A 26,358-nucleotide genomic window follows, 5' to 3' on the forward strand; every position below is an offset into this window, starting at 1 on the left:
GGCAGATGCATAAAGTGACAGTAGTTCACACTTTATGCTAATCAAAGATTTTACTAGACGTTTGGCAGGAATGTAGCGAGAAACATACCTTGATGTTAATCAAATCAATCCAAAATGACAAATTAGTCTTGAAAGTTTCGTAGAAACTGCAGCAATAAACATACTTTGGTACCAGAGTTGAGAGACAAAGCAAATTCTCAAACTAGTTAGCCATTAAAAACGCCACGAAAAGGGACCCTGTTTATATTGGATTGCGCGATCTCTGCTTGGCCTTCTCAATAAGGGGTTTCAGTTGTTTCTTCTCTGCAAGAATCTTTAGAAAATTAAAAAGGAATGGTATGTAGTTATGCTTCCTCCGAATGTTCTCAGTTCTCCACTTCTTGAACTTCTCTTCTTCCATCAGTATCTTCTCGCTCACACTTTCTATGCTGGCAGTCACTTCGGTGAGTGACTTATTCCAAGCTTCGACTTCAGGACTGTCTTTATCAGCAGTGTTTGCATGTTCATTCAACTGCTGCACAAGATGCTCCCTCTGCTTTTGCAGTTCCTTCAGCTCAGCAGTGTATATCTCCTTCCGATTCTTTATGATGGCCATGAGGTTGAATCGGATTTCGCTCTGAGAATACCTGTCGATGCGTTCCTGGATTACTGGTTGCACCATCTGCAACCAATCCAGGTCACCTGGCCCACCGGGGCACTGGCCGAGGCTGATTGGCCCCTCCTTCAGTCCATCCAGCTCGTACAAAACTCCGTCAACAGGTAAATAGCTTATGAAATGGTAGACATCATCATCTTTGCCAGCAACTTTCTGCTCTTCAGGTACAAATGGTTCAGGCCTAGCGAAGCTATTGTGAGCTGTTCGAATGGCTTCACTGTTGTTGATTGCCAGTCCTTTAAGTTCTGGAGGGAAGTTTTTCGTGAACTCTTTAAGCATTGATAGTTCTGGACCAATGTCTATATCTGGACAATTCACCAATATCGAAAGAATAGCTTGGGTTGCACAAGCATTGTTAATAACCTGCAGATAACCAATCAGCTCAGTGATATAAAGAACTTTCAAACACACAAAAATGCACAGAAACATTCCAATATTGTATTTTTTTACTCCTTGTCTAACCTGACTGGCAAAGAAAAGGTTTGGATTTGGATCTTTAATTACAGGACGGTCATCCTTTTCCCCTCGTCGCCATTTGAATAGAAATATCAACCCATATACTGGCCTGTGAAAAGCAAAGCCAAAAATTAGATACATGGTGGAGTAATATACGAAAAACCACGATGGAGTGATTGGTTTAGATTCTAACCGCAGGTTGTCCAGAGAATCCAGATCAAGCGAATATAATTCTTCCACCTATTGAGAATGATATTATTAACCACATATTTTGTTCAACACACCAGAATTCATGCAAGTTGAAACAGTAGAAAAGATGATAAACTCCTCGAAGTAGATGCTCTATAAAAAAACATTAAAAGAGATAAACCTTAATAATCATCAGAAAAGTACAAAAGATAATCAAAATATTCAACTCTTGACAAAAGACAACCAAACCATCTATAATTTCATACTACATTAAATTGTGACAGGAAAAACTTTAAATACTGGTTTGATGATAGTTTCAGTAATCTAATAATCATAACGATACCAGTATATCAAGTGGTATATTGACCAGTACCATGTGATATCATTGCATAAAATAATAAAAAAATAAAATGAATGACATTGTACACATATCGAGCCATATGTTTCAATACCTATACTTGGTCAGATTGCTAAATACTAATCAATACATACCGGTCTGATAGGTACTAAAATCCTTGGTCACAATACTAATCTTCCAAGCCAATCAAAGAGATGATATTAAGCAAAACAAGGAATAAGGTTCTGAAAACTTGTTTAAGTGCTTATATAATTACTACTCCCTAAAGGCAATAAAGAAAGCCCAAAACATGGGGGTTACTTGACTGCCTCTAACAAGGCCATAAATGAGATGAAGGAAAAAGAATGGATTCAATTGCCTCAAGCATGCCCACATATGAGATAAAGGAAATGTTTTTCCAAATTCCGCTGATTCATGTCGCTCAAAAATGCTAAACAAAAGGAGGTTTGAGACAGGCAACATCAACTGTGACAACCAGAGCATGGTCATGTCAGACTTAGCTCTGCCATTTAAAATGCACAAATTAGATAGGAGCAACCTGATATTTGAGTACAGATCAGTTATTGGTCAATTTTCAATTTATTTTTGTCACTGCAGCTGAAGTTATAATGAAAGCTGGAATTGGACGATGATCATCAGTTTCTTTTTTTTCATGCATAACAAATTATCTTGGCTAATAACAGAAACTTGCCACCTCCAGTGCTCCATATTTATGCTAATGCATGACAAGAAGAACACAAGATGAGGAAAGCCTTGACCAATTATTTGTAGTCATCTGCACTGGCAATAAATTAACACTACAATAAATGTCATCATGTGCTCTACCAATTGTCAATTGTCCAAAAAAAAAACAGAAAAAAGAAGCAGATAAACTTACTTGAACTCCCTTGACTTGCATCTGTTGTATAAGTTCAGTAAAAACACCTGACAGAGCAAGGTAAAAAGATTAAACATGGAATAAAATAATTGTCACACAGAAATGGAGAAAGTATATTATAACAACATATTAAATATGCAAAACATAGCAGGGGAACAAAATATAGTGTCAATTTCAAATTTGAAAAGTGACTTCCCTGAGGTGCTTAGTGTAAAAAAAGTAAGTTGGTAAACATCTATGATGTTCCTTGATGTGCCTATATCGAGATGCTGTCAGATCACATACATCTGTGATATAGAAACTTCTTGGATCCACTATAGGGCATCAGATACAGTAACAAGTCCATGAATCCAGACTTTTGTGTATATACAGGTAACTCCTGGGAAAAAGACCAGAAATTACACTAATCCAAGTTATAGACCACCTAACAGAAAAAATTGACTTTAGCACTGAAAGAAGTTCAGCTCACACTTAGACAATACTAATTATGCAGCATTGTTACATTTTATACATTGACAAGGAGTATTACCCAACACTCAAAGCAACACAGAACCATCATAGATGCACCCTAAGATTGGCAACTCAACAAAAGCAACCAGATGCATAATGAAATTTCAATTAAAAAAAAAAAGAAAGCTGTTATAACAAAAAAGATACTAGCCTGTCTATGAGAACATGTCAATGTATGTCAACACCATCATAATGGATGAAATAACCAAGGATTGCAATTTTATACTGGACTCTGTACTGGTCTTAAAGTGGATTGGTATGTACAGCATACTGGGTGTTGGTACACCGATATGAATCAAAGAAGAAGAAGAAACTGGACTCTGTACTGGTCTTAAAGTGGATTGGTATGTACAGCATACTGGGTGTTGGTACACCGATATGAATCAAAGAAGAAGAAGAAAACGAAGAAGAGGAGACAATGGAGAAAGAGGAAGAAAGAGAAGGAACAAGAAGGAAGAAAAGGAGACAGTGGAGGGAGGAAGCAGGAAGAAGAGGAGGTGGTGCAGGTGGTGGAGGAGGAGCAGCAAGACGATGGAGGAGGAAGAGGAAGGAAGAAGAAAGGGGCGGTGGAGGAAAAGGAAGAAGAGGAGGTGGTAGAGAACGAGGAAAAAGAAGAAAGGACGAAGAAGAAGTGATGATGGAGGTGGATGAAGTGGAGGAAGAAGAGTTGGTAGTGGAGGAAGAGGAAGAAGTGTACCAGAATTGAGGCCGACAACACAAAGAAGAAGGTGACAGTGGAGGAAGAGGAGGAAGCATATCCACTACGAGGTCAGCAGCACATGGTGGATGGCAGGGAGATAGGTGCATTAGAGGGATAAGAGAAATCGTGAATGCTAATCATGAATTCTTTAGAGTAAACAAAGGTTTTATTATTATTTTTTTAATGATGACAAGGATCGCTCGAAACGGGAGTGGTCCCTGTACCTGTTCACACCCAAACTGGATTGGTATAGACCTATCCAAGTGAAATTGCAAGCCTGATAACTAACTCATTCATTGGCCAGTGCCATTGTGTTTCACTCAAATTCCAGAAATAGAATCTCTATGCCTGGCCACTACTAGTTGAAAATTCTTCAAAAATGTCCGAAAGTAAAGAAATCCTACTGAACATCAAGTAAAGATGTCCACCAACCACAATCAGGAAATGCACAATGGCACTGGTCAATGAATGTTGGTTTCTAGAAATGGAACCAACAAGTAAACTAGATTCTAGTTTTCAAATTTTGGAGCCAGCATCGTGTAACTATGTCTCCATATGTTAAATATTATATATGAAAGTCAACCTTCATTTTTAGGTTAGCTATTTCTGAATGTCTACAGGGTAGATGGAAAATAGTACAAGTAGAAGCCTGTTGGCAGCTATTTTGAATGAAAAAAGATCAGGTCTCATAAAAAAATCACGAGATTTGTCTCATCTCCTGGATCAAAATAATATCCCATACAAGGAAAAAATAGTTCAATTCAAAAAGTTATATGATGAAATGTCATATAAGTATATGATCTAGTACACAATGCTTCAACAAGTTTAGAAATCCAGAAAAAAGAAATCTGACTGATCTTTATACAAAAGAAAAAAGAATCCATTAATGACAAAGACATATGCATGAGAAAGATGTCATGAAAAATAGTTTTAGCAGCAAAAATTCACTTCATATCAATGACTTACCAGGATCAGACTCAATAGTACACCAAGACATCCTGAGAAATCTTTTATAACCTGCAAAGGTTGCCACATTTAATTTTCAGTATAATCATGCAACCAGCACAAATTATACCCAAAAAGAAACACCCCAATATAACACACAGAAAGTTATTTAAATATAACAAGATAAGATTAAAACTTTCCAAGAAAAAAAAAAAAATCCCAAATGATGACCAATCAGTGTCTGCTGGGTTAAAATGTAACTACCTTAGTATGAGCTGAACATACCAAAATTGAGAAACTTTAGTAACATGTCCAAATGAGTTTAAACTAAATGTAACAATTCATAACAGCCACACATACATTCCCTAAAAAGGATCACTTAATAAGATCCATGCATCATAGTGCTTGCAATCTCTAAAAGAATATAAAGAAAAGATAAAGTGCTGATGGAATACGATAGTACACTTTTCAGATGTGTAAATAATAACCTCAAGATGTACACTTTTCACAAGTTTAAACCAGTCAAATGGAAGATTCCCAATATGTCCATTGATTCTCAAAGGAGAACATAGCAGATCTAACTTATGCTAAATAAGCACAAAAAAGAAATGGGACATCAGAGCAAGACATGCCAAGGTTGGGTACAGACGAACAGTTCTCAATTCAATCATACTAGAAGAAAACACAGTAAAAATAAGTTTGAAAGAAGGCTCATATAGGTTGGTGGCACTCTGTTTTAGCATAAAAACGTAATACACATCGATGGAGAACACATGTTCTGCTTCAACCTTACAGCAATGGATAGCAAAAAAGAATGGTCCAATGCACAAGTTCTCACCAATGGAAGTCTAGAGAGCGTCAATGAATGCACAAGCAAAGAGGTGGTTTCCATGACTCATAGCAAACTAGCAACCTTACCATGACACCAATGGATGACGACTGATCAAAACTTGGGAAACATTAAAACATGGAAAAAGTAAAACATGTATCACAATAACTAATGTACACTTTAGAATATCAACATATCCTGATAAGCAAGATCCCCAATGATATCTTTTCCCTATTTGGTGAGCAGAAAATGCATGTCACTTAGTACTGCAAAGACTCCATTTTCAGTTAGAATAGCAACAAGTATTGATATTCAATGATTTGATTTTCTCATTTAAGTATAATATTTCCGGAAAGGAAAAGTAAAAAATTTTTAAAATAAAGAAAGGTAATCAAATACGAAAAACCAGATGCAATTTCACATCCTCTGTCCTAAAGAACAGATAGCTTTGCATGATGAAACTTCCAAGGAGATATGCTTTTTTTCTAATGAAAAGTTTCGACATTATAGATAATGGGGTACTTGCATAGGAGACTATTTATTCTCGAAAGTATTTTTCTAGCGGACTGAGATGGACAATAAAGAACAATCTCTCACAGCAACAATCCAGAGAGGGGGGAAAAACAAAAATGAATCTCCAAGTACATGACATGTATTATGCAAACAAGTACATTTTGATCGAGCTGCTTTTGTCACTGGTCCTATTTATGTTACAGCTGCCACATATACATTGTAAAAAAAATATTGTTTTAGACTTAGGATACATAATGCTTTAAGTCTTTAGTAAAGTAAAAATAACTTAAAAATAGTGAAAGAGAGAAGGCATGAATAATAGATATTTATCATATCAGACAAAAAAGGTGATTCTACTTATTATGATATGACCAGTATATAGACCTTTCCTTATAATCTATTTTCGCATCAAGAAACTTCCTTAAATATCTTCAAGAAAGGAACAGAACACTTTTTACCTCCTTTTAGTCTAGGTTCCAAATCATAATTTACTTCCCTAATATAATAAATATTTAACTAAAATAAACTAAGATCAAAGTTGCACAGTGATGGAGGCACAAGTCGCTTTCATTCAACAAGACAGTGATTGTAAGAGACAATTACCTATTCATTCAGGGTTTGTATTTAAACATGTTCCAAACATACACTGTTATTGCTAAATTACCAAGTGAATAACAAAGGAGGCGGTAAGGAAGGGTGCCTGCTTAGCAAAGGTTATAACTAGACATATAATGTAAAGCAAAATTGAAAATAATCTGCAAAAATGTAATATAACAAACTGATTAATCATCTCTCCCACATAGCTTGTCCCATCTGGGATTAAAACAAAAGCAATAGTTTAAAAAAAAATCAGAATACATGACAAAATTTGGACTTTTCATTGGCCAAACATCTGATGCAGATAACGCAAGAAAAAACACCTTTTCTTTTTCAAGCGTTTTTCAAGGATGGTATTCCCACTTCAAAGCAAGCCACAATTTCTGTTCCGAAAGTTTCTCCTATGTCACAATTAAGTCAGGAAGCATAACAATCAATGATAAATAATTCGAAGAAGAACATAGTCTATAAGAAAATTCAGGTGGAGATCCACAAAACTAGATATTCGGCTGTACCTTCCTTAAATATAAACGCCATAAACCTTTTAAACCCTAGAAACCGGTGTCAACAAGAGGCATAGAGCTTACAGCGATCTCAAACAAGCAACAAGCAGAGCAGCCGCAAATGAAGAGGACGAAGAACGCAAGGAGGAACAAAGTCACTATGATATCATCAATCTACGGTGGGGGCGTAGGAGGCTCAGGACAGGCGAGGGGCTCATGTTATTTTATAGTGATCCGAACAGTCACAAAAGCGCTTCTTCTACCATTTATCCGTAGCTCTTCTTTCTTACTGCCTCCTGATTGGAATAAAAAATGTGGGCCTCGCGAAACAACCGACGGAACCCAACTCTTCCTCCAGTGAGGTACATCTAATCGATCGCAATCGGGTGAGTCGGTGGGACTCCCTCCCTCATATGTATTCTTTGAAATACAAATTAATCACCTAAAACACTGGCTCTTTGACCACCGGTGCGAGATGCGTTCCCTCCGATTTATTATGGTTTATTTTGTCCAAAATGGGTTGGAAGCGGATTGATGAGTTTTATGGTTGTTGTGTGAATGAATATAGGTTACCTTATGAGAGGTGTCTTTTGAGCTCATTCTCCTTCCATTTTGTCTTCGTAAAGCTCCATGTTCTATTTTGATAGTGACGAAGACCTCATTCTTATTCTCCTTCTCTTTTTTTAAAGCTTTAGTTTTTACATTTATAAAGCTTAATATTAAATCTCATATTTTGATAAATTTTAAGAATTAAACATATGATGAGTTAAGGATGACTCGATGATAAAATTAGATATTACGATAAAGATCAAATGTCATATTGAAAAAATAGACATTGTGTAAGAGGATCAGATGATGTATCAGAGTTGAACAAATCGACGTATTAGAGAATATGATGATGTGTAAAGATCAAACAATGTGTTAAAAGATGTGTCAAATTATAAGATGACTTGTCGATAGACTTGATGGTATAATAGATGAATGATTGATACATTTGATTGAGTCATCGATGCTTTGCATAGGTCCTTGGAGCCTTAATTGAGTCTTTGGGTCCATACATATGCTTCATTAAGCTACAATTAAGTTGTTATTTAGGCTCAAATCGGGTCTTTATAAAACCAAGTGTTTAGGTTGGTTTCTGGGTTATTTTGGGCTCTTATTAGGCTTGGAAGCCTAGTCTACATGGTAATACTGTCCAACTTTAACGATGGTATCATATAGCCCTAGTGATGATATCGCTTGACATATCTCGAACAACTTAGGTGATGTCTTTTTATCGTTTCAACCATAGTATTGCCTCGAGGAATTATAGTAACATTAGTACTCATGATTTAGAAATACTTTTTCTTAATTTACTTTATATTTTGGAATGATCGGATATTCTATAAATATCTAACCAAGTTAGTTAGTTAAAATAAGTGTTCCTAAGATTAAGAGTGGAGTTAACCTTGTGAGAATTTTTTTTTATATTGTAAGAGTTATTCCAAACGTATTTCAAGTGTAAGATTTAATTCTAAGTCTTAAAAGAGGACTTTGTATAAAATAATTGATCTTCATCTATCATAAGCAAGATTGTTAGTGAAAACTAGCTTGAAATAGACAATAATGGTTTAGAATCATCCTCAAAAGAGTCCTGAATCAATTAAACTGATATGATTCAATTAATTTTTAAGACATTAGCAAGGCCACAAGGGCCATGGGTAAGCTGCTAAATGCTCACACAGCAAGGCTACTACATAGGTCATAAGGGGCCATGGATCAGTCTTAAACCAACTACACAAGGGCTCGGTCTATTCTCTAAGTTAGACATAAAATACCATGTCAAGCTCTTGACTAAGCCAAAGGGAGCCTTATATTAAGTCATCTATATTGTTTTGTGCCGAATAGTGAGGAGGGTGGGCTGCAAGGGCTCTAACAAGGCTATACTACGACACATTAATAAAAAGTCTTAAAAATCATAACAATAAAATTTTACATCAAATCTATTCAGTTGCTCTGTACACTTGTCATTTATTTTGAAACCTAACAATAATTTTAAATAAATAAAAATTAATAGTATTAAAATCAAAATAATATATTATGAATCTAATAAATAAAAATACTATTATTAGTATACAGTGAGTAGTATACTAATAATATATTGTTAACAGTATAGTGAGAAGAGTGTGAGAAGACTGAGGCTGGTAAGGCAACGACCGTAATTGGAGCGAGAGCGGGAGCGATGAGCGGCAACGGAGAGCAACAGCGAGGGTGGGAGGGGGAGCTGCGAGAGGTAGAGGGAGCGACGAGCGATAGCGGGAGCGGCGATAGCAGCGGCAAGCAACGATTGTGGCAACGACGAGTAGCAACAGTAGCGATGAGCAGCGACAGTGGCAGCAGAGAGCAGCGACGGTGGAGAAGAAATCTCGACGGCAAAATCGCGAGTGTTAGGGTTGGGGAAGTCGAGGAAATCGTGAGAGGGAGCCTGATATCGATGATTTAGTTGGTTCGATTGAACCAACTAAAGCACCGGAGACCAACCAGACCTAAAAATCTGGTTCGATTGCCTAGTTTAACCCAGGCGCTCGCCCGAAGCGCCCGATGATTTGTCATGGACAAAGTTCTAAACATGATGTTTGATGTAATACTTGTGTATGTCCGTGTCTTTTTGTTTGTTCATGCTTTGCACAAGATGTAGAAGAACGGTTGAAGACTTAACAACCCTATTTTAGTTGGGTTGGTGGCCTTCTTAGGCTTGTAAATAAATGTTATGTCATGTGGACACTTGTGAGAGATACTTGATCTGTAGTGGACCATTTTGACCCTTTGTTGTGCAACTGTTCATAGCTTGTAAAGTCTGTTTGTAATTTGCATTGTCTATTAAATGTTTCCTGGAATGTTTGCTTGTGGATCCCGAGTGAGGCGTTTTCTCTAACCCGTTTTCTCTTTTGTAGGTCCTAAGGGACCATGGGAGGTTTCGGGGAGATTGACTTTTGTGGACGGACAAGCAAGAGTGCCGCACGACTTAGGCAAAACCAGCTAAGTCCGTGATAGATGGTATCAGAGCAGGACAAGCACTCATAAAAACACTTGGCATGCAAATGTGGGGGACCTAGCAAGGCTACGTTGAGGGCAATCAGCACACGCGTGACCGTTTGGGGGAAAACGGGCATGGAGATGTAGGGAATAGGAGTCGCTCGGAGGAGCGGGCATCTGAGATTGACATTCAAAGGAATGGCCAACCCTTAGAGCAAGAGGCACCACGAGAACAAGCAAGCTTGGAAGAATACAGAAAACACAAAGGTTGGGATGGCTGAGTTTGAGCTACGACTCGACGTTGACAACTATACTTGATGGTGCTCAAAGCAAGCGAGGCGCTTGGTAAAGGATAAGACCATGCAAGGTGGAATGAGTTGCTCAGCGACCGAAAGAGTATAGAGGTGAGGGGAATTGCTAACTTGATGAATTCGGTACTCATGCATGGGCTTGTATGTGGACGATGGAATATTCACGGCCATCCCAAGGCGACCGAAACTCGACGCCATGGAGCATTGAAACTTTCTCTTTGGCATGTGAAGGATACGTCCGTAGGAGGCTGAAGTGTGCAGCGAGTTCAGCATGTTGCTAGGCCTTGAGTGGTGTAACGGGGGTTATATTGACGTGGAGTCGCAATCTAACAAGTGCGTTTGCAGGAGACAGAACAATGCATAGAGAGATGTTGCTCCAACGAGACAGATATCCAGTAGGGATAGATCCCGGTTCGGCAAAGGCTTCGATGAGGACGTCAAAAAAATAAGTGGGGGAGAATGTCACGGACAAAGTTCTAAACAGGATGTTTGATGTAATACTTATGTATGTCCGTGTCTTTCTGTTTGTTCATGCTTTGCACAACATATAGAGGAACGGTTGAAGGCTTAACAACCCCATTTTAGTTGGGTTGGTGGCCTTCTTAAGCTTGTAAATAAATATTGTATCATGTGGACACTTGTGAGAGATACTCGACCTATAGTGGACCATTTTGACCCTTTGTTGTGCAACTGTTCATAGCTTGTAAAGTCTGTTTGTAATTTGCATTGTCTATAAAGTGTTTCCTGAAATGTTTGCTTGTGGATCCCGAGTGAGGCGCTTTCACTAATCCGTTTTCTCTTTTGTAGATCCTAAGGGACCATGGGAGGTTTTGGGGAGGTTGACCTTTGTGGATGGATACGCAAGGGTGCCGCACGACTTAAGTAAAACCAGCTAAGTCTGTGATAGATTGGGCTCGGGCAAGCGCCCAAGCGGCACCTCTTTGAAGCACGTCGCCTAGAAATGAAGCGAGGCGCTCGGGCCTCGCCTCGTCGCGCCCGAACGCCTATTGTAATCACTAGGATTGCAAGATGGCAAACATACATGAAAGAAACTTACGTGTCATTCATAGAACAAACATAAATGGCACCATCCTTAAGTTAGCTAATGACACATATTCTCTATTTTTTTAACTTAATACGAATCTTTCACAAATCATATTAAATTGCTAAGATTCACATTTAGGTCCTTAGCAATAAGCTATTAATAAAAAGTTATTTAATGCAAAAAAAATTATTAAACAATCCTTATATTTACAAATAGGTCATTACATTACAAATAAGTCCTTACAATTTTTTCAAAAATTAGAGATATTTCACTCCCTTCCATAAAAGAGAAATTTAGTCCTCTAAATTTATCATACCTCCTTCGACAAAAAGAAAAGGATAACCTTTCTTCATTACTTCCACAAGTTCCCAGGTCGTATCATCCGTAAAATGATGCTTCCAAATTATTTTACCGAGAGGAATGATTCTATTTCTTAGGATCTTCTCTTTCTTATCAATAGTCTGAGTGGGCTCTTCCATGTAAGAGAAGTCTTTTTTGATCGCAATCGGCTCATACTTGATAATTTGAAAAGAATCTTGTATATATTTTTTGAGCATTGAAACATAAAATATATTATAAATGTGACATAAAGATGGTTTCAAGACAAAGCCTGTAAGCAATAGAATTAATCCTCTCAATGACCTCAAAATGTCCAATAAACCTTGGGCTTAACTTTTCTTTCTTCCAAAATCTTACAATGCCTTCGTAAGGGGAGACCTTCAGGAATACAAAATCCCCTACTTGAAATTCAATATCTCGTCTTCTATTGTCAACATAATTCTTACGATGACTTCGAGCAATCTTTAGCCTTTTTATTATAACTCAAATCTTTTCAGTAGTCTCTTGCACTTTGTCTGGTGCTAACAACTTTCTATCACCAACTTCCTCCTAACTTATAGGCATTTTGTACCTTTGCCAATGCAAAGCTTCATACGGAGCCTTTCGAATGCTCGAATGGTAACTATTATTGTAAGTGAATTTAATAAGAGATATCTTTATCCCAATCACCTTTCTAATCCATAATATAGGCTCTAAGTAAATCTTCAAGAGATTGAATGGTTCTTTCTGATTAACCATCGGTTTGAGGGTGATAAGCAATGCTAAACTTGACTTTAGTGCCTAGAGATTGCTGTAACCTTCTCCATAATTTTAAAAGAAATCTAAAGTCTCTATTAGAGATCTTTTTGAAACACCATGAAGTGTTACTATTTCATTGATATATAAATCTGCAAGCCTATCAAGAGAATAAGTCATATTGATCAATAGGAAATGTGCAGATTTAGTTAACCGATCAATGATAACCCAAATAACATCATGCTTTATGGAGGTTCCGAGTAGTCCTGAAACAAAATCCACGGTAACACATTTTCATTTCCATTCAGGAATATCTAAAGGTTGAAACAAATCGCCAGATCTCTGGTGTTCTGCTTGGATTTGCTAACAAGTCAAAACACTTTAAAACATACATTGCAATCTCCTTCTTCATGCCTTCCCACAAATAATAACTTTGGAGATCTTTATATATCTTAGTGCTATCGGGATTTAATGGTGTACTTTCAATTATGACCTTCCTTCAGGATTTAGTTATCGATATCAGAGTCATTTGGAACACATACTCTATCTCAAATCTCAATAGGCTATCCTCTAAAATTTGAAAATTCGACTTCAATCCCTTTTCTACTTCATTCCTCAAGTAGATTAAATGTGGATCACATAGTTGTCCTTTTTAAATTTGTTGAATAAGATCATACCGCACCTAGACAGACGCAATATTCAAATCTCAATAGGCCTTGTCGTTTTCTCATAATATTCAAATCATAATTTTCTTCTAATAATAATAATATCATTAATGTAATTATTATTATTAAGGCCTACGTGTCTATGATTATAATGTAATTAAACGAGGAGGCACGATGGAAGCATAGAGGTGACAATGGGACCCACGAGGCCGAAGGCCTCATGGATTAACCAGAAGAAGATGAAGCAAGAGGACCAGATGTCCTTGTCATCCTAAATTACTAAAAGACATCAAAAAAAATTTTCATCGATCTCTATATAATTACTAAACCTTAATATAATTTTGTACATCAAATGTATTAAATATCTCAATGATCCTAAAATCATGCTTCGATACCACCTTCGTCACGTCCCCTAAATTATCATATCAGGAGGTGTGATCCTGTCTTAAAATCCATAATATTAAAATTTAATCAACAATCTAATCCAGGATACAAACCACATTTTAGGATACTAAAAATCATTCAAGTTATAATTCACACCCATAATTCACAATTCTTAAGCCTATGTAATTATAATCATACACCACATCACTTGATGATTCATAAAATCCAAAACCAACTCAACTAAACGATAACCACATCATAAATCGACAAGTGTGGGAATTTATACAATCACAAAACCAACATTTATCATAAGTTCGTATCATTATACAAATTAAACTTAACATTATAAAATCCTAAACATGAGAGGTCCGTTAAAACCTCTACAAAACACATAAGTTCATATTTACCATCAACATTTAATTAGACTCAAAGTGTACTTATACAACAAAACATTTAACACTAGCCTTAGAAACATTTGATTCCCAAATGTGAGGAATTGATCCAAAACATCAAGCCAAAGCAAAACTTCTTCTACTTCAATTCCTCTTCTCTTCTCTTATCAAGCTTACTTTGGTTGCAGCAAGTTTCTTTCATTTGGTAAATTTTCCTTTAATTTCACCTCGAATTACTTAAGTTTGGCAAATACAAGGATTATAAGGTGGCAAACATGCATGAAAGAAGCTTACATGTCATCCATAGAACAAATATAAGTGGCACCATCCTAAGGATAGCAAGCGACACATGTCCTTTTTTTTTTTAACTTATCCTAATGTTAGCAAGTGACACATGTCCTCTATATTTTTTTAATTTAATATGAATCTTTCACAAATCATATCAAATTGCTAAGATACACATTTAGGTACTTGGTAATAAGCTTTTAATATAAAGTTATTTATTGTAAAAGAATTATTAAACAATCATTATATTTACAAATAGGTCCTTATATTACAAATAAGCCTTAGCAAAATTGTAAAAAATGAGAGATATTACACTCTCCCATCCTTAAAAGAAAATTTTAGTCCTCAAAATTTGCCATACCTCATTCGACGAAAAGATTAAAATAACCTTTCTTCATTTCTTCCACTAATTCCCAAGTCTTATCAACCGTAAAATGATGTTTTCAAATTACTTTAACGAGAGGAATGATTCTCTTTCTTAGGATCTTCTCTTTCTTAAGATTTTCTCTTTTTTATTAATGATCTGAGTGGACTCTTCCATGTAAGACAAGTCTTTTTCAATTGCAATCAGCTCATACTTGATGATATGAGAGGAATCTGATATATATTTTCTAAGCATTGAAACATAAAATATATAATGGATATGACATAAAAATGATTGTAAGGCAAAGCCGGTAAGCAATAGAACCAATCCTCTCAATGACCTCAAAAGGTCTAATAAACCTTGGGCTTAACTTTTCTTTTTTACAAAATCTTACAATGGCTTTATAAGAGGAGACCCTCGAGGGCATATCATCAATCAGACTCATCTTGTAACGATGGTGATGACTTAACCGAGTATCATGGTTGGTCAAGTCCCTAGAGACCATGACGTTTCAAAGGCCGAATAGGACGAGAATCACAAGGAGTTGTGATCGACAAGAGTTGCCTACTTTTTCGAGCTTAGTATGATTGGTCGAGTCCGGCGAGATTACACTAAGACACTGATTGGATCTTGATCCCCACTAAAGATCTGTCGAGGGTTTCTGATACATATATCGGAGGGAGTTATGTGTTTCGCTAAAAAATATTAAGAGTAGATTAAGATAGAAGTCCTTATCTTGATCGTTTACTTTATACAAAATTTACGTGTTATTTATTTTTCTGCTACATCTTTTTGTTGGTCAACAACATGTCGCTTTCCAATCCATTACATGGCATACATGATGTCAACCGCCTCACTACTATAAATTACATGGATAGACTCTACAACTAGATAATCGTTCTCATGACATAGAAAATCGCATATCTTTAACACAATGATGCCCACTCCCGAGGAAGGGGCAAGTGAGGATGAGATCGCTTACTATGTGAAATACTTAGACGATTCCACTCTTGCTCAATGTTACATAGAGCTTCATAACTCCTGAGTTACAGAGACAACATAAAAAGGTGAATACCAGATCCATTCTCTTATATTTCCATAAATTGTTTAAGGAGCAAGAAAGGCCTCAACAATATGAGATATGCAAGTCTCTTCCGCACTAGGATAACTTAGAGGACACTGGTTCAGAACCATGTCTTTAAGATGATTGAGTGGATAAAGAAACTCACGGGTCTAGGAATGATCCTAGAGGATAATCTGCGTATGGATCTTATGCTTTAGACCCTTCCAGACTCCTTTTCTCAGTTCATTATGAATTTTAACATGAACAAGCTTTAGGTGACTCTCCCTGAGCTCCTCAATATGTTAAGAGAGGCTAAGAGCACCATCAAGAAAAACCCTCTCTCATGCCTTGTCCTTCTTCCCCTTTCCCCTCCCAGTCGATAAACCGACAACCACCAGTCCCAACCGACAACTCTCTCTCATACCTCCTCCCTCTTCCCATCCCAATGATAGCAACTCAGAACCACTTCCTAGTGTTTTGGAAATGATTAAATTTTTCATGTCTTTTAAATTTAATATTTAGGAGTGTTTAATTTCACTTAAGTACGCACCTAGTGCCATGGGCATTTTAGCACTTTTGTGTCTTTTAGCGCCTAGCACCTTCGACTATATTAATCCTCACTAGATAAACAAATTAGCAAAACTACTTATTCTTCTACAAAGTTATGGAAAGTACCACCTCATTTTTTAATTAAAAAATGTCATAGAGTACCTTATGAGTTTAATCACTATTCTTGTTATTTGGTTTTACATGTCAAATAAAGTATATGATATATATATCCATGGGTATAAATTAACATGTGCAGATAATGATCTACATCAAATGCATGTTGATGCACATAGAAGATTGCAACTTCAACGTTTTTTAAGATAATAAAGACTTATCTAATTTTGTGAGTTTAGGAATGTAAAAATCATCGATTAGTCGACCCTCAAAAGCTCCTTCATGTCAAAGCTAAACAACCTTGATTGTCTTGTACCAACCACACTTACAAGACTTCTTTGTCTAAATAGTTAACAAGCATTGCATGTCAATCTAACTCAAAATTGCAATTTGCAAGAGGCTGGTGTGAAACCTTAATTCCCAATTTCATCACAATCTAATTCCTCCATCAATTTTAGAGAGAGAGAGAATGAATTAAAAAGAACACAACACTCGACCATTTTCTAAAGCCACATGAACCACAAGGCCATAGTAGTGGGACCCAAATACAGATTTAGGGTTGGCATGAGCATCCATAAATAGAATAAGCAAAAGCAAAGTGGAGAACTATGCAATATTTCAAGAGATAAAGACACAATCATGAGACTATACAGTCTGATTAGTTTTATTGCTATTGTTATGTGCATAGTGTCGCTTCTTTTTTCACAAAATAAACAAGTATTACAATTTAAGATAAGGATAACTTTAAGTAGCACTAATTGAATAAGTTTGTAAATAATTCTGACAAATGGTACAAAAGCTTCTAATATAAAAAAAAATTACTACCAGCAAATTAGGAAACGGAAAACATGAAAGAACAAGACCTTGTAGAAGTTGTAACATCACCACCTATAAATGTGCTTAGATAATTAGAAAATAGAAAGATATAACAACAAATTGACAAACACATATTTTCTTCGCATTTAAGACATCATAAATTATTCCTTCTTTTTGTTAGAATTTAGCACCACCCTTCAAGTAGTATTCCAGCATTACACCACTATATGACGATGAGTGGAACATAAAATGACCTCAAAATGAATGCTAGTCAGGTTATAGGATGAACTGCTGCTAAACCAATGTTTGTGAACAAGTGTATGCAACCAAATGAGTAATTAATACTATCATATGTAACAGTGTGGAAAATTTCAAGATCCATTTACATCATACTCTGAAAAGTCCCATTAATTTGTTGTTAGCCAATTTCTCATGAAATAGAAAGCCGTACAATATAGTTGTTAAAAAGAAGAAAACAAAGAACAACTAAAATCACTCAAGTTCACGACGTGATGCTTACCGCAAGAGAGTGTACACCTAAATCATCACCCACACCTGATTTGCCTGGCACTTGATGCCTACAAAAAAAATCAAAATCAAAATCAGAACAAAAAACCAAACAAAAAATCTTAAGCCTAGATATAAACATTAAAAACACCCAAAATCTTATATACAAGAGTGGTTAAGGGTAAAATCTAGGGGGATCAAGAGAAGTTTCTTCCATAAAAAGAATCTAATTTTGGTCTTCCACTTCTTGGCGATAACAAGAAAGGTCCGATAGGGTCCCCTGCTGAGCCTTTTGGCGTTCGACAACATGGTCCAACATGGCCCTTATCGAGCCATCGTTGAGGTGCTCCTTGATGGGCCTCTTCCTTCTGGTGATGACCTTATTGGCATACATCTTGATCATACCCTAAACCAGGAGAGGAGCTACGACAAAAGGTGGAAGAGGTAGGAGGGAGGAGGATCGGGGAAGGGATGTCATCGTTGTCATTTCATTAAGGAAAATGTCATTCACCAAGGAAAATGTCGCAACGCCAAGAGCAACTCGAAGGATCCAAAATAACCTAGATTGAAGATGAGGTGGTGGAGAGAGAATCCGGGATAGGAGATAGAATCTTCGGAGGGTGAAAGGAATCATCGAAAGAACCTAGGAATTCGATTTGGCTACTATTGAATATTGTCTACTAATCCATACAAAACAAAATCTACCAAGAAAACGCCGCAGCCAAGAACTCCCCGGAGGAAGACACCGTCGTTGCTTCCGCTGTTCGCCGATGGAGAGGAAGACAACCGCTCGCCGAGGAAACGCCGCAGTCGTTGTTGGGGAGAAAGTGAGTCGGCGCTGGGGAGAGAGTGGCTGTGTTTAGGGCACGAGTATGCCCGGGCACTTTCTTGTGACGTCGGTAAGGGGCGGGGTATTGTGGTGTCATGATTCTTATTTGGTTCAAAGTAGAGATCCAAATTAATTCGACTCAAGTTTGACCTAATTGTAATTGAATCATAACATTGTCCGAGTCGAGCCCTAATTGCAATTGTAGGGTTTAGGGTATAGGGTTTAGGGTTTACGGTTCACGATTTACGATTTTAGGGTTTAGGGTTTTTAGGATTTAGAGTTTAGGGTTTAGGGTTTTTAGGATTTAGGGTTTATGGTTTAAAGTAGAGATCCAAAAGACTTTTGGTGTTTGACAACATGGTCCAGCACGGTCCTTAACAAGCCATTGTTGAGACGCTCCTTGATGGAGGATCCGGAATAACCTATATTGAAGATGAGATGGTGGAAAGAGGATCTGGGATAGGAGACAGAATTTTGGAAGGGAGGGGGAAAGGAATCATTGAAATAACATAGGAATCCGACTTGACTACTATTGAATATTGTCTACTAATCCACACACAAAACAAAATCCACAAATAATTGAATCTTGTGTACTAATAACCTGATTTGACAACCATCAAAATACCCAAGGAAACTTAGCATCTATGCCGATCACTTCCCTAACTGTCTGCACCGAACTACCATAACAATGTTGACACCATTATACTGTGTATTCACACAACTAAAAGATGTCTTTAGACGCATCAAACTTGAAGAAAAACAAGAGCACCGTTAAAGGATCAGAACAATATATGTAGGCCTCGAAAGATACCAGAATGGTCATGCCATCGTCTGCGTCTATCCACTTTCCACTAGTAAGCCCCTCAGTCCTCAGAGCCCCGATTCTATCGTGGTCAGTCATGAACAGCCCGCTGCAATTCCATACTCAACTGACTTCCAAACAAAATGCCAAGACTGAGAAGATATCATGAATCGACACCACGGGGCAAGACCGAAGACGAGGAAAGATCCTTTCAAGAATCGAAACGACAGGAAAAGGAGGAACACGAGGAGGCAAGATTGAACAAGAGAAAAGACAGCTTCAAGAATCAAACTAGAAGGCAAGATTGAAGACCAAGCGAAGAAGAAAGATGGATCCGAAACGAGAGCGACCGAGAGATAGGGCAAGATTGAAGACGACAAAAAAAAAAACCCATCAAGAATCAAAACTAGAGGGCAAGATTGAATACGAAGCGAAGCAATTGATCCGAAAAAACAGGGCCGTGAGCCGGGGACTGACAAGAGCAAGAGAAACGCTCGAGGAGAAACCTAATAGCTTGCCTAGCGGCAAGGTGGAAGAGGGAGGGGGAGCGAGGAGGGATCGGGCGAGGGGCGGCGACGGCAAAGGACGAAGAAGAGGAGAAAGAGAGACGAAGAAGAGGAGAAAGAGAGAGATACCAGGGGGCAGAGACGCCGCCTCTGCCGTTACAAAGATGGAGAGAAAGATGCAGCAGTCACAGTTCACCGAGGAAATCGCGGCAGCGACAAGAACTCGCCGGAGGAAGACACCGCCGATGCTTCCGCTGTTCGCTGACGGAGACGAATACAGCCGCCGTCCGCCGAGGAAACGCCGCAGTCGCTGCTGGGAGAACAGCAACCGCTTAGGGCACGGGAACGGCCGGGTAGAGCGTCGGGGGGAGACCAATACTGTTTATCATGACTCAGGTTTGACCCAGTACATTGAATAAGGCCGACGCAAAAGCCCAGCACTGGTTGGGCCCAAACGAGCGCAATGTCCAAGCGCCCGCCCAGCAGACATATCGGGTAATCGGGCATCAAGATTAAAAAAAAAACCAAAAAAAAAGGAATAATTAGGGTTTAGGGTTAGGGTTTAGGGTTTAGGGTTTAGGGTTTAGGGTTTAGGGTTTTAGGGTTTAGGGTTTAGGGTTTAGGGTTTAGGGTTTAGGGTTTAGGGTTTAGGGTTTAGGGTTTAGGGTTTAGGGTTAGACAATAGTAGAACATCAAATAACCAATTAATAAATATATTTTCTCCAATGATTGATATAAGAAAAAAAAAATATTTCTTAGAGAATTCATTGCCTAATGAAAAGTCCCTGACTTCCGCTATTCTTATTGTGCTAAGACACATTATCATATTTAGTCGTTACAATCTTTAACACGTTAAAATATTATTTTCATTCTTTTAACTTATATATATATATATATATATATATATATATAAGTGCAAACCGAGAAGAATCCCTAATCCATCCACCTTTATTTTTAGGGTGAGTAATGAGAGATACATTTCAGGACCCATCATGTTTTTTTATAAAATAAAAATATCTAGCAATTATTGGAACAACAGTGGAAGACGTACAAGATTGTTGATCTAAGCTTGGAGTTCCTTATATTTTTATACATTAAACAAGGAGTCGTAATTTCAATCCCCAAAAATTATCAGAATGTATTAACAAATTCATCCTCCTCGAGTGCAAGGTGATGGAGGTCAACCAGACAAAAAGGAGTCGAGAGTGGGAGCCGCCGACGAACAAGGACCACTCGAGCCATTTCACGTTACAGATCCAAGGAAGCTCCACCCAACCATGTCTTTCGACGCAACGTTGAAGTCTTCTGCATCAAACCCAGCTCGTTAATTCACAGCTCCAAAACGACAACATGTTTTCCACCCCACCACACAAGTCCAAATTCAAGTTTCTCGAATTCTTTCTCTTCTCTTCTCTTCTCCTCTCGTAATCTTCCTTCCTCGTGAATCGTTTTTTACAGGCTAACGCTGACACCAAGGAAAGAAAGGAATCAAGCACGTGGGCGGCCGACGATGATGGCCTCCGTGGACGCGGGCGGCGCGGGGTTGGGGTTGTGCCGGTGCTCCCCCTCGTAGGTCACGATGAGCACCGAGGGGTCGTCGGCTGCCCGCTCCACGTGCTTCCTCGCCGGGCACCCCCGCACGCTGCTGCACTTGTAGTAGCCCCTGCGCAAGAGCGAGACGGGTCAGATCAGGCCACGTCGCCAGGGTTGACGCACCGGACGGTGGTGGAGGGCGGAGCGAAGTAGTTACCTGGGGTGAGGGGAGCCCTTGATTGGCTTCTGGCCGTACTTCCGCCACGAGTGCTCATCCGGCGGTATGTCGGCGTCCCTCGAGCTTATCGCCGCCAAACGTATCGTCCTCTTCGCCCGCGATCTCCTGCACGAACGAGAAACGACGACGACGGATGGCGCAGGTTAGATATCACGACGGAGGATAGCTAAATTGAGCTGGACGACGAAGGGACGGGGGCTTACTTCTTCTTGGAGGAGCAGTGGCAGAGGCCGTCGGCGCCTGCGTTCTTTCTCGCGGCAACGCCGGAGCCGGGGCATCTCTTCTTGTGGAACGACGACGAGAGGGGGGGCTTCCCGACGGAGGGCCCCACCCTGCCGTTGGTGACGCTGCCGTCGCCGGTGAGCGAGGAGAGGAAGGAGGAGTTCGCGGACGACGTCGTGGCCGAGGCGCCGAAACCGAGCTTCAGGGACGTCCCAGGGAGGTCGCCCCCCTGCCTGGTAAAGTCCAGGGTTATGGCCCTCGGCGCCGTCAGCGGACGCGGCTTCGGCGGTTCCGGGAGTAGACTCAGCCTTCCGTCGGTGGCGGGAGCCGGTCCGCGGCGGAAGCGAGCGTGCCCGGTGCGGTCGAGGACGGAGATCACCTGCTTGAACTTGGAGATCGTCGTATCAGCGATTTCGCTGCAATCTGACGGCGACGACGGGAGGTGGGAGAGCCGGAAGACGAGGTGCTCCAAGCTGCGGACCCCGGCGGCGGTCGCCTCCTGGAGCGCCACCAGGTCGTCCATCTTTCCATGGCCCACCAGATCGACGGCCATCATCGTACGACGCGATCAAGAACGCCACCCCGAGATCAGATCCAAAGTGACCTCATAATAATATTACCACGGAGAGGAGAGAGGCGAGAGGAGAGCGGAGAGAGGAGAGAGGAGAGATCAGTAGGAGCACATGTTTATAATGAGCGAGCGAGGCCGAGACGGAGAGAACATGAAAAAGAAAAATAAAAAATAAATTAATAAAGCACGAGAATTAAAGTCAAAAGAGGCCTTTAGATCCCGGTTTGTTTCTTCGACTCGTCGCGTGGACTTTCGGATGAGAACGGGTGGTGTGGCGCGTCAGCAAAGCAAACGGGGTGCTCTGCCTTCCAAGTCACCGTTGACTTTTGGACAGGGAACCTACCAAGTGTTATCCACCTTCGTAAACATTTTGATATAATAATAATATATATTCAAAAAACCATCAGATGAGAATGTCAAACTAATCCTAAAGATAAGATGATCAGATACATATGGATGAACTTTCGGACATATATATATATATATATATCAGATGAGACATATTTCGTTCTCGATGTCGTTACAGTGTAGGTGTAGACTTAAGTTAGAAATATACATAATTCAAATAAAGAAAAATGTGCTTCTAAAGCAGGAGGCCGGAGATGGAGGGATTCGAGACTTCTAATAATAATAATAAATGAGGTGAGGAAGGAGAAAAAGTCAACGAGAGAGCCGCGGGCCGTCCGATTGGTTGACATGCTTGATGGGGATAACTTGATGATGCTTTGCTTCCCGGGGTGGAGTTGACCCACGCGACCCCAGGAAGCGTGGCTCCAAGGCAAACTCCTCCTCGTCTGCTTTTCTTTGCTTTCTCTTGCAAAAAACTTGGCTTCAAAGCGAGGTCAGCTGGCTGCAACTTTCTTTCTTCCTTTTTGACTTCTGCCGCCCTGCCGATGGCGTTCTCGTCAACTCGCCGACAGAAGTTAGTGGAGAGCCGATTGGGTTGTGGTTGAGGCATTAAACTAGCTGGCAGACGCTGTTGTCGACATGGTTAAGAATTGATGGAGATATATTTATTCTCTCCTTTTAAAAATGATTTGAATCATTTATGGAAGAATATGATAACTATGATGAATTTATTATTATTCAATGTGTTAGGTTGGGGTTGGTAAGGAGTGTAGGAGACCTAAGTTAGATTCTAACCACATGCAATATTAAGATTAAAATTTTAATTAAGAATATATATTAGAAAGTAAATAAAAATTTCTTTTTGACTTATGTGAGAGTGTGCACAGGATTTCTAACTTAAGTTTAACTCAAGAGAGAGAAGAGACATTCTTTGTATTTATTTTCTTCATATAGTGAAGATATTATTTTCTCCATACGTAAAGTATCTATCAAAAGAGATGATGTCACCTTGTGTGTGTTAAGATCTAATATATATATATATATATATATAGATGATGTCACCACATCAGGATTTGCACCATCGAGCATCACCGATCAACTCGAAAATGCTAACCTTTGACGGTCTACAAACACCAAAAAGCTAACCACCAAAGCTTTTAAGATCTCAAATATATATCATTACTGGATTCTTTTTCTCTGGCATGAAATCCCAGCAGAGCTAAGAATCCATATTTTATGCATTAAACGTAATATAGATCATCTTATTCTTCTTCTATATATAGTCCAGCGTGACAATGTTGATCCATCTTACATCATCAAACGCTAATAGATCCAAAAATAAATGCCAAATTACAAAGTACTATAATAGATACAATGCAATATTTGACTTTGGATTTATCCGAACGCGAATGAATTGCCATTGGCTGTCCGCTACCGGTGGTTCGAGACATTTCCTCTATTTCCTTCTTATTCTTCGAAAAAGTAAGATCAATTAACCAATCCTCAAAGACAAGGGAATTCGAGAGTGCATGAAACTGCCGGCACTTGTTAGAACTACTGAATTATAATTCTTATTCATGCAGTAGTAACATTATTTCGAATCTACCATTGTATATTTAGTTTACAATATAATCTATTCAAAATACAAATCACAAGTCCAAATAAAAACTCTGGTCGGATCATTGTCGTTCATCATCCAAATCCAAATCCAAGTCCTATTTGGCTACTCCTTGCTGATGCTACCGCATTGGGCCGCCTTCCTTCAAGCGTTGTCAAGCTTCTCTGGATAGTCCTTCGAGGAGAGTACTCCAAGCGGATCCCTCGCATAAACTCTACGAAACAAGCGTCTGAGGTATACCCAAAAATGTAAGAAGAGAAAGAAAAAGTCAAATCTGAATCATACATACCTCAGAAGCTCCTACTCATAAATATTCTCCTCGACAAATCCGGTTGATTGATCTCACGGACTCACCTAACATATTCACCGAATCAACAAATTAGTTGCATCTACGTATCAAAAATTGAATCCCTCCAATATTCATGAAATCAAGCACGTCGTCCCCGTCATGCCATACTCCATCCGACCGCATCATGCAGAGAGGAACATTCTTGGACGTCGGTTACGTGCATGTAAACTGCAGCAGCCATGCATGCATCGCACCGTGTTACCACGTACGTAAGCCTGCAAACTTTAGCATGGAGAAGAGCACAAACGATCATTTCAACAACCACACACATATATATAAACGTCCTGAAGAATGTTAGTGAATCAAGAAACAGAGTACGAGTTTTAACACAATAATAATGTTGAGCAGAAACACCACAAAAACATCTCACGCTGGAAGAAAAGTAGTGATAAATGTCAGCAGAAAAGTTATGCTTATTGCAATGTTGGATGAACGATGTCACGGCATACTCTCATCAGTTGGCATCTGTCTCAGTTTCATCAACATTTGGCACCGGATGTCGGACTCCCGTTGCCGTTGCCGTTGCCATTGCCATTGCCATTGCCTCCGCTGGTGTCGTCCGAAGACGCCGGCAGTAGGTTCAGGTCCAGCTTCCTCTTCCTACCCCTCCTCACCGTCGTCGTCGTCGTCGTCGTCGTCCTTTCGACTGCTCTTGTTGCTGCGCGAGGCGCTGCCGGTGGTGCTGTCACTGGAAATGTCACCGCTGCTGCTTCTGTGTTTTTGGTCCCAGACGGCCCCTCGTTGTTGATTCCTCTCTTCCTTCTTCTCCTCCCGCTTCTGGGGCCGTACTCTCTTAGTTCTCTGGCCTTCTCAAAGCAGCCTTTCTGGCTCTTGTGGCTCGCGCGGTGGCCGCCGAGAGCCTGCCGGGTGGCGAACTCTCTGTTGCACCTGCTGCAGATGAACCTTCTCTTCCGCGTCGCTCCTCCCTGCCCAGACAACAGAAGCAAAGAGTCCGCCACCTCCTGCTCGGCATCCAGCTTCCCAGACGACGGCGTCGCCGAGCCGTGCAACTTCCGGAAGGGGTGGCTGCGCATGTGCCCGTGCAGCGCATTGATCGAACTGAAGATCTTATTGCAGATGTCGCACTGCCGCGGCCCGGCAGCCTCGGGCCGGCGGGGAGGACGACGAAGCGGCGCAGGAGGTATCTTTCCGGCCTCCTCGTCGCCAGTCTCCTCGTCGTCATCGTCTTCGGGGAAGACGGGGTTCGCGTCGATGTTGTTGTTGCGTTTGAGGCGCTTGTGTCCTGACGGGTCGTCGCCGTCGTCGTCGCCTGCGCTTCCGCCGGCAGCCGCGAGGCCACCGGAGTGGACGGGGAGCTCTGGGTTGGCCGTGACAGTCATTGGGGCATCGGGTTCTCGGTGTTGCTGCTGAAGGAGAGGAGGAGAAGTAGGTGGGTTAAGTAGAAAATGGAGTACGGTGGCGTCGCTCGGCGAAGCGTCGTGTTCCCGTCGGCGGTTACATCCGCCGTTTGAAGTGTGACGGTTGGCGGCGGGACCGTCAAACCGAACGAGCGCGTCGAACACGTGGCGTTGGTCGGTCGGAACACGCTGCAGGCCCCGATTCGGGTCACGACCTGAATCCCGAGAAGGTACGGGTCGCAGGAGACGCAAAAGCCATGCCGAACCG

General features: G+C 40.0%; 2 protein-coding genes across 6 annotated transcripts; both read right to left on the reverse strand.

The window, feature by feature from the left end:
• Window positions 1-73: 73 nt before the first annotated feature.
• Window positions 74-20,222, reverse strand: LOC135632482 (ubiquitin carboxyl-terminal hydrolase 2-like). 5 transcript variants are annotated; one of them, XM_065141091.1, is made up of 9 exons: window positions 19,983-20,222; window positions 19,357-19,474; window positions 17,730-17,787; window positions 6,953-7,030; window positions 4,712-4,762; window positions 2,536-2,582; window positions 1,305-1,351; window positions 1,118-1,220; window positions 74-1,018 (listed from the first exon to the last, which is right to left on the reverse strand). In XM_065141091.1, exons 5-9 carry the CDS (start codon window positions 4,740-4,742, stop codon window positions 242-244), a joined length of 1,005 nt encoding a protein of 334 aa, XP_064997163.1. In that variant the 5' UTR covers window positions 4,743-4,762; window positions 6,953-7,030; window positions 17,730-17,787; window positions 19,357-19,474; window positions 19,983-20,222; the 3' UTR covers window positions 74-241. The 5 variants fall into 5 exon arrangements, with proteins under 5 accessions (XP_064997163.1, XP_064997164.1, XP_064997160.1 ...); XM_065141092.1 differs by lacking the exon at window positions 19,357-19,474; XM_065141088.1 differs by lacking the exon at window positions 6,953-7,030.
• A 607-nt stretch (window positions 20,223-20,829) lies between these two features.
• LOC135632325 (WRKY transcription factor WRKY51-like) lies at window positions 20,830-22,503 on the reverse strand. The gene is made up of 3 exons (XM_065140800.1): window positions 21,828-22,503; window positions 21,604-21,729; window positions 20,830-21,516 (listed from the first exon to the last, which is right to left on the reverse strand). The coding sequence occupies exons 1-3, from the start codon at window positions 22,400-22,402 to the stop codon at window positions 21,342-21,344; spliced, it is 876 nt and encodes a 291-aa protein (XP_064996872.1). The 5' UTR covers window positions 22,403-22,503; the 3' UTR covers window positions 20,830-21,341.
• Window positions 22,504-26,358: the final 3,855 nt, after the last annotated feature.

This window comes from Musa acuminata, chromosome BXJ3-3, assembly GCF_036884655.1.
Source record: "Musa acuminata AAA Group cultivar baxijiao chromosome BXJ3-3, Cavendish_Baxijiao_AAA, whole genome shotgun sequence".
Classification (NCBI taxonomy): Eukaryota; Viridiplantae; Streptophyta; class Magnoliopsida; order Zingiberales; family Musaceae; genus Musa; species Musa acuminata.

What these genes read in the sequence shown, in the direction of transcription:
- LOC135632482 (XM_065141090.1), bottom strand. Translation starts at nt 4,742, where the DNA reads ATGTCTTGGTGTACTATTGAGTCTGATCCTG. An exon ending in TACTATTGAGTCTGATCCTG is followed by an intron (nt 2,583 to 4,711) that starts GTAAGTCATTGA and finishes TTGCTCTGTCAG; the next exon opens with GTGTTTTTACTGAACTTATA. An exon ending in GATTCTCTGGACAACCTGCG is followed by an intron (nt 1,221 to 1,304) that starts GTTAGAATCTAA and finishes TGCTTTTCACAG; the next exon opens with GCCAGTATATGGGTTGATAT.
- LOC135632325 (XM_065140800.1), bottom strand. Translation starts at nt 22,402, where the DNA reads ATGATGGCCGTCGATCTGGTGGGCCATGGAAAGATGGACGACCTGGTG. An exon ending in CACTGCTCCTCCAAGAAGAA is followed by an intron (nt 21,730 to 21,827) that starts GTAAGCCCCCGT and finishes TCGTTCGTGCAG; the next exon opens with GAGATCGCGGGCGAAGAGGA. An exon ending in AAGGGCTCCCCTCACCCCAG is followed by an intron (nt 21,517 to 21,603) that starts GTAACTACTTCG and finishes GCTCTTGCGCAG; the next exon opens with GGGCTACTACAAGTGCAGCA.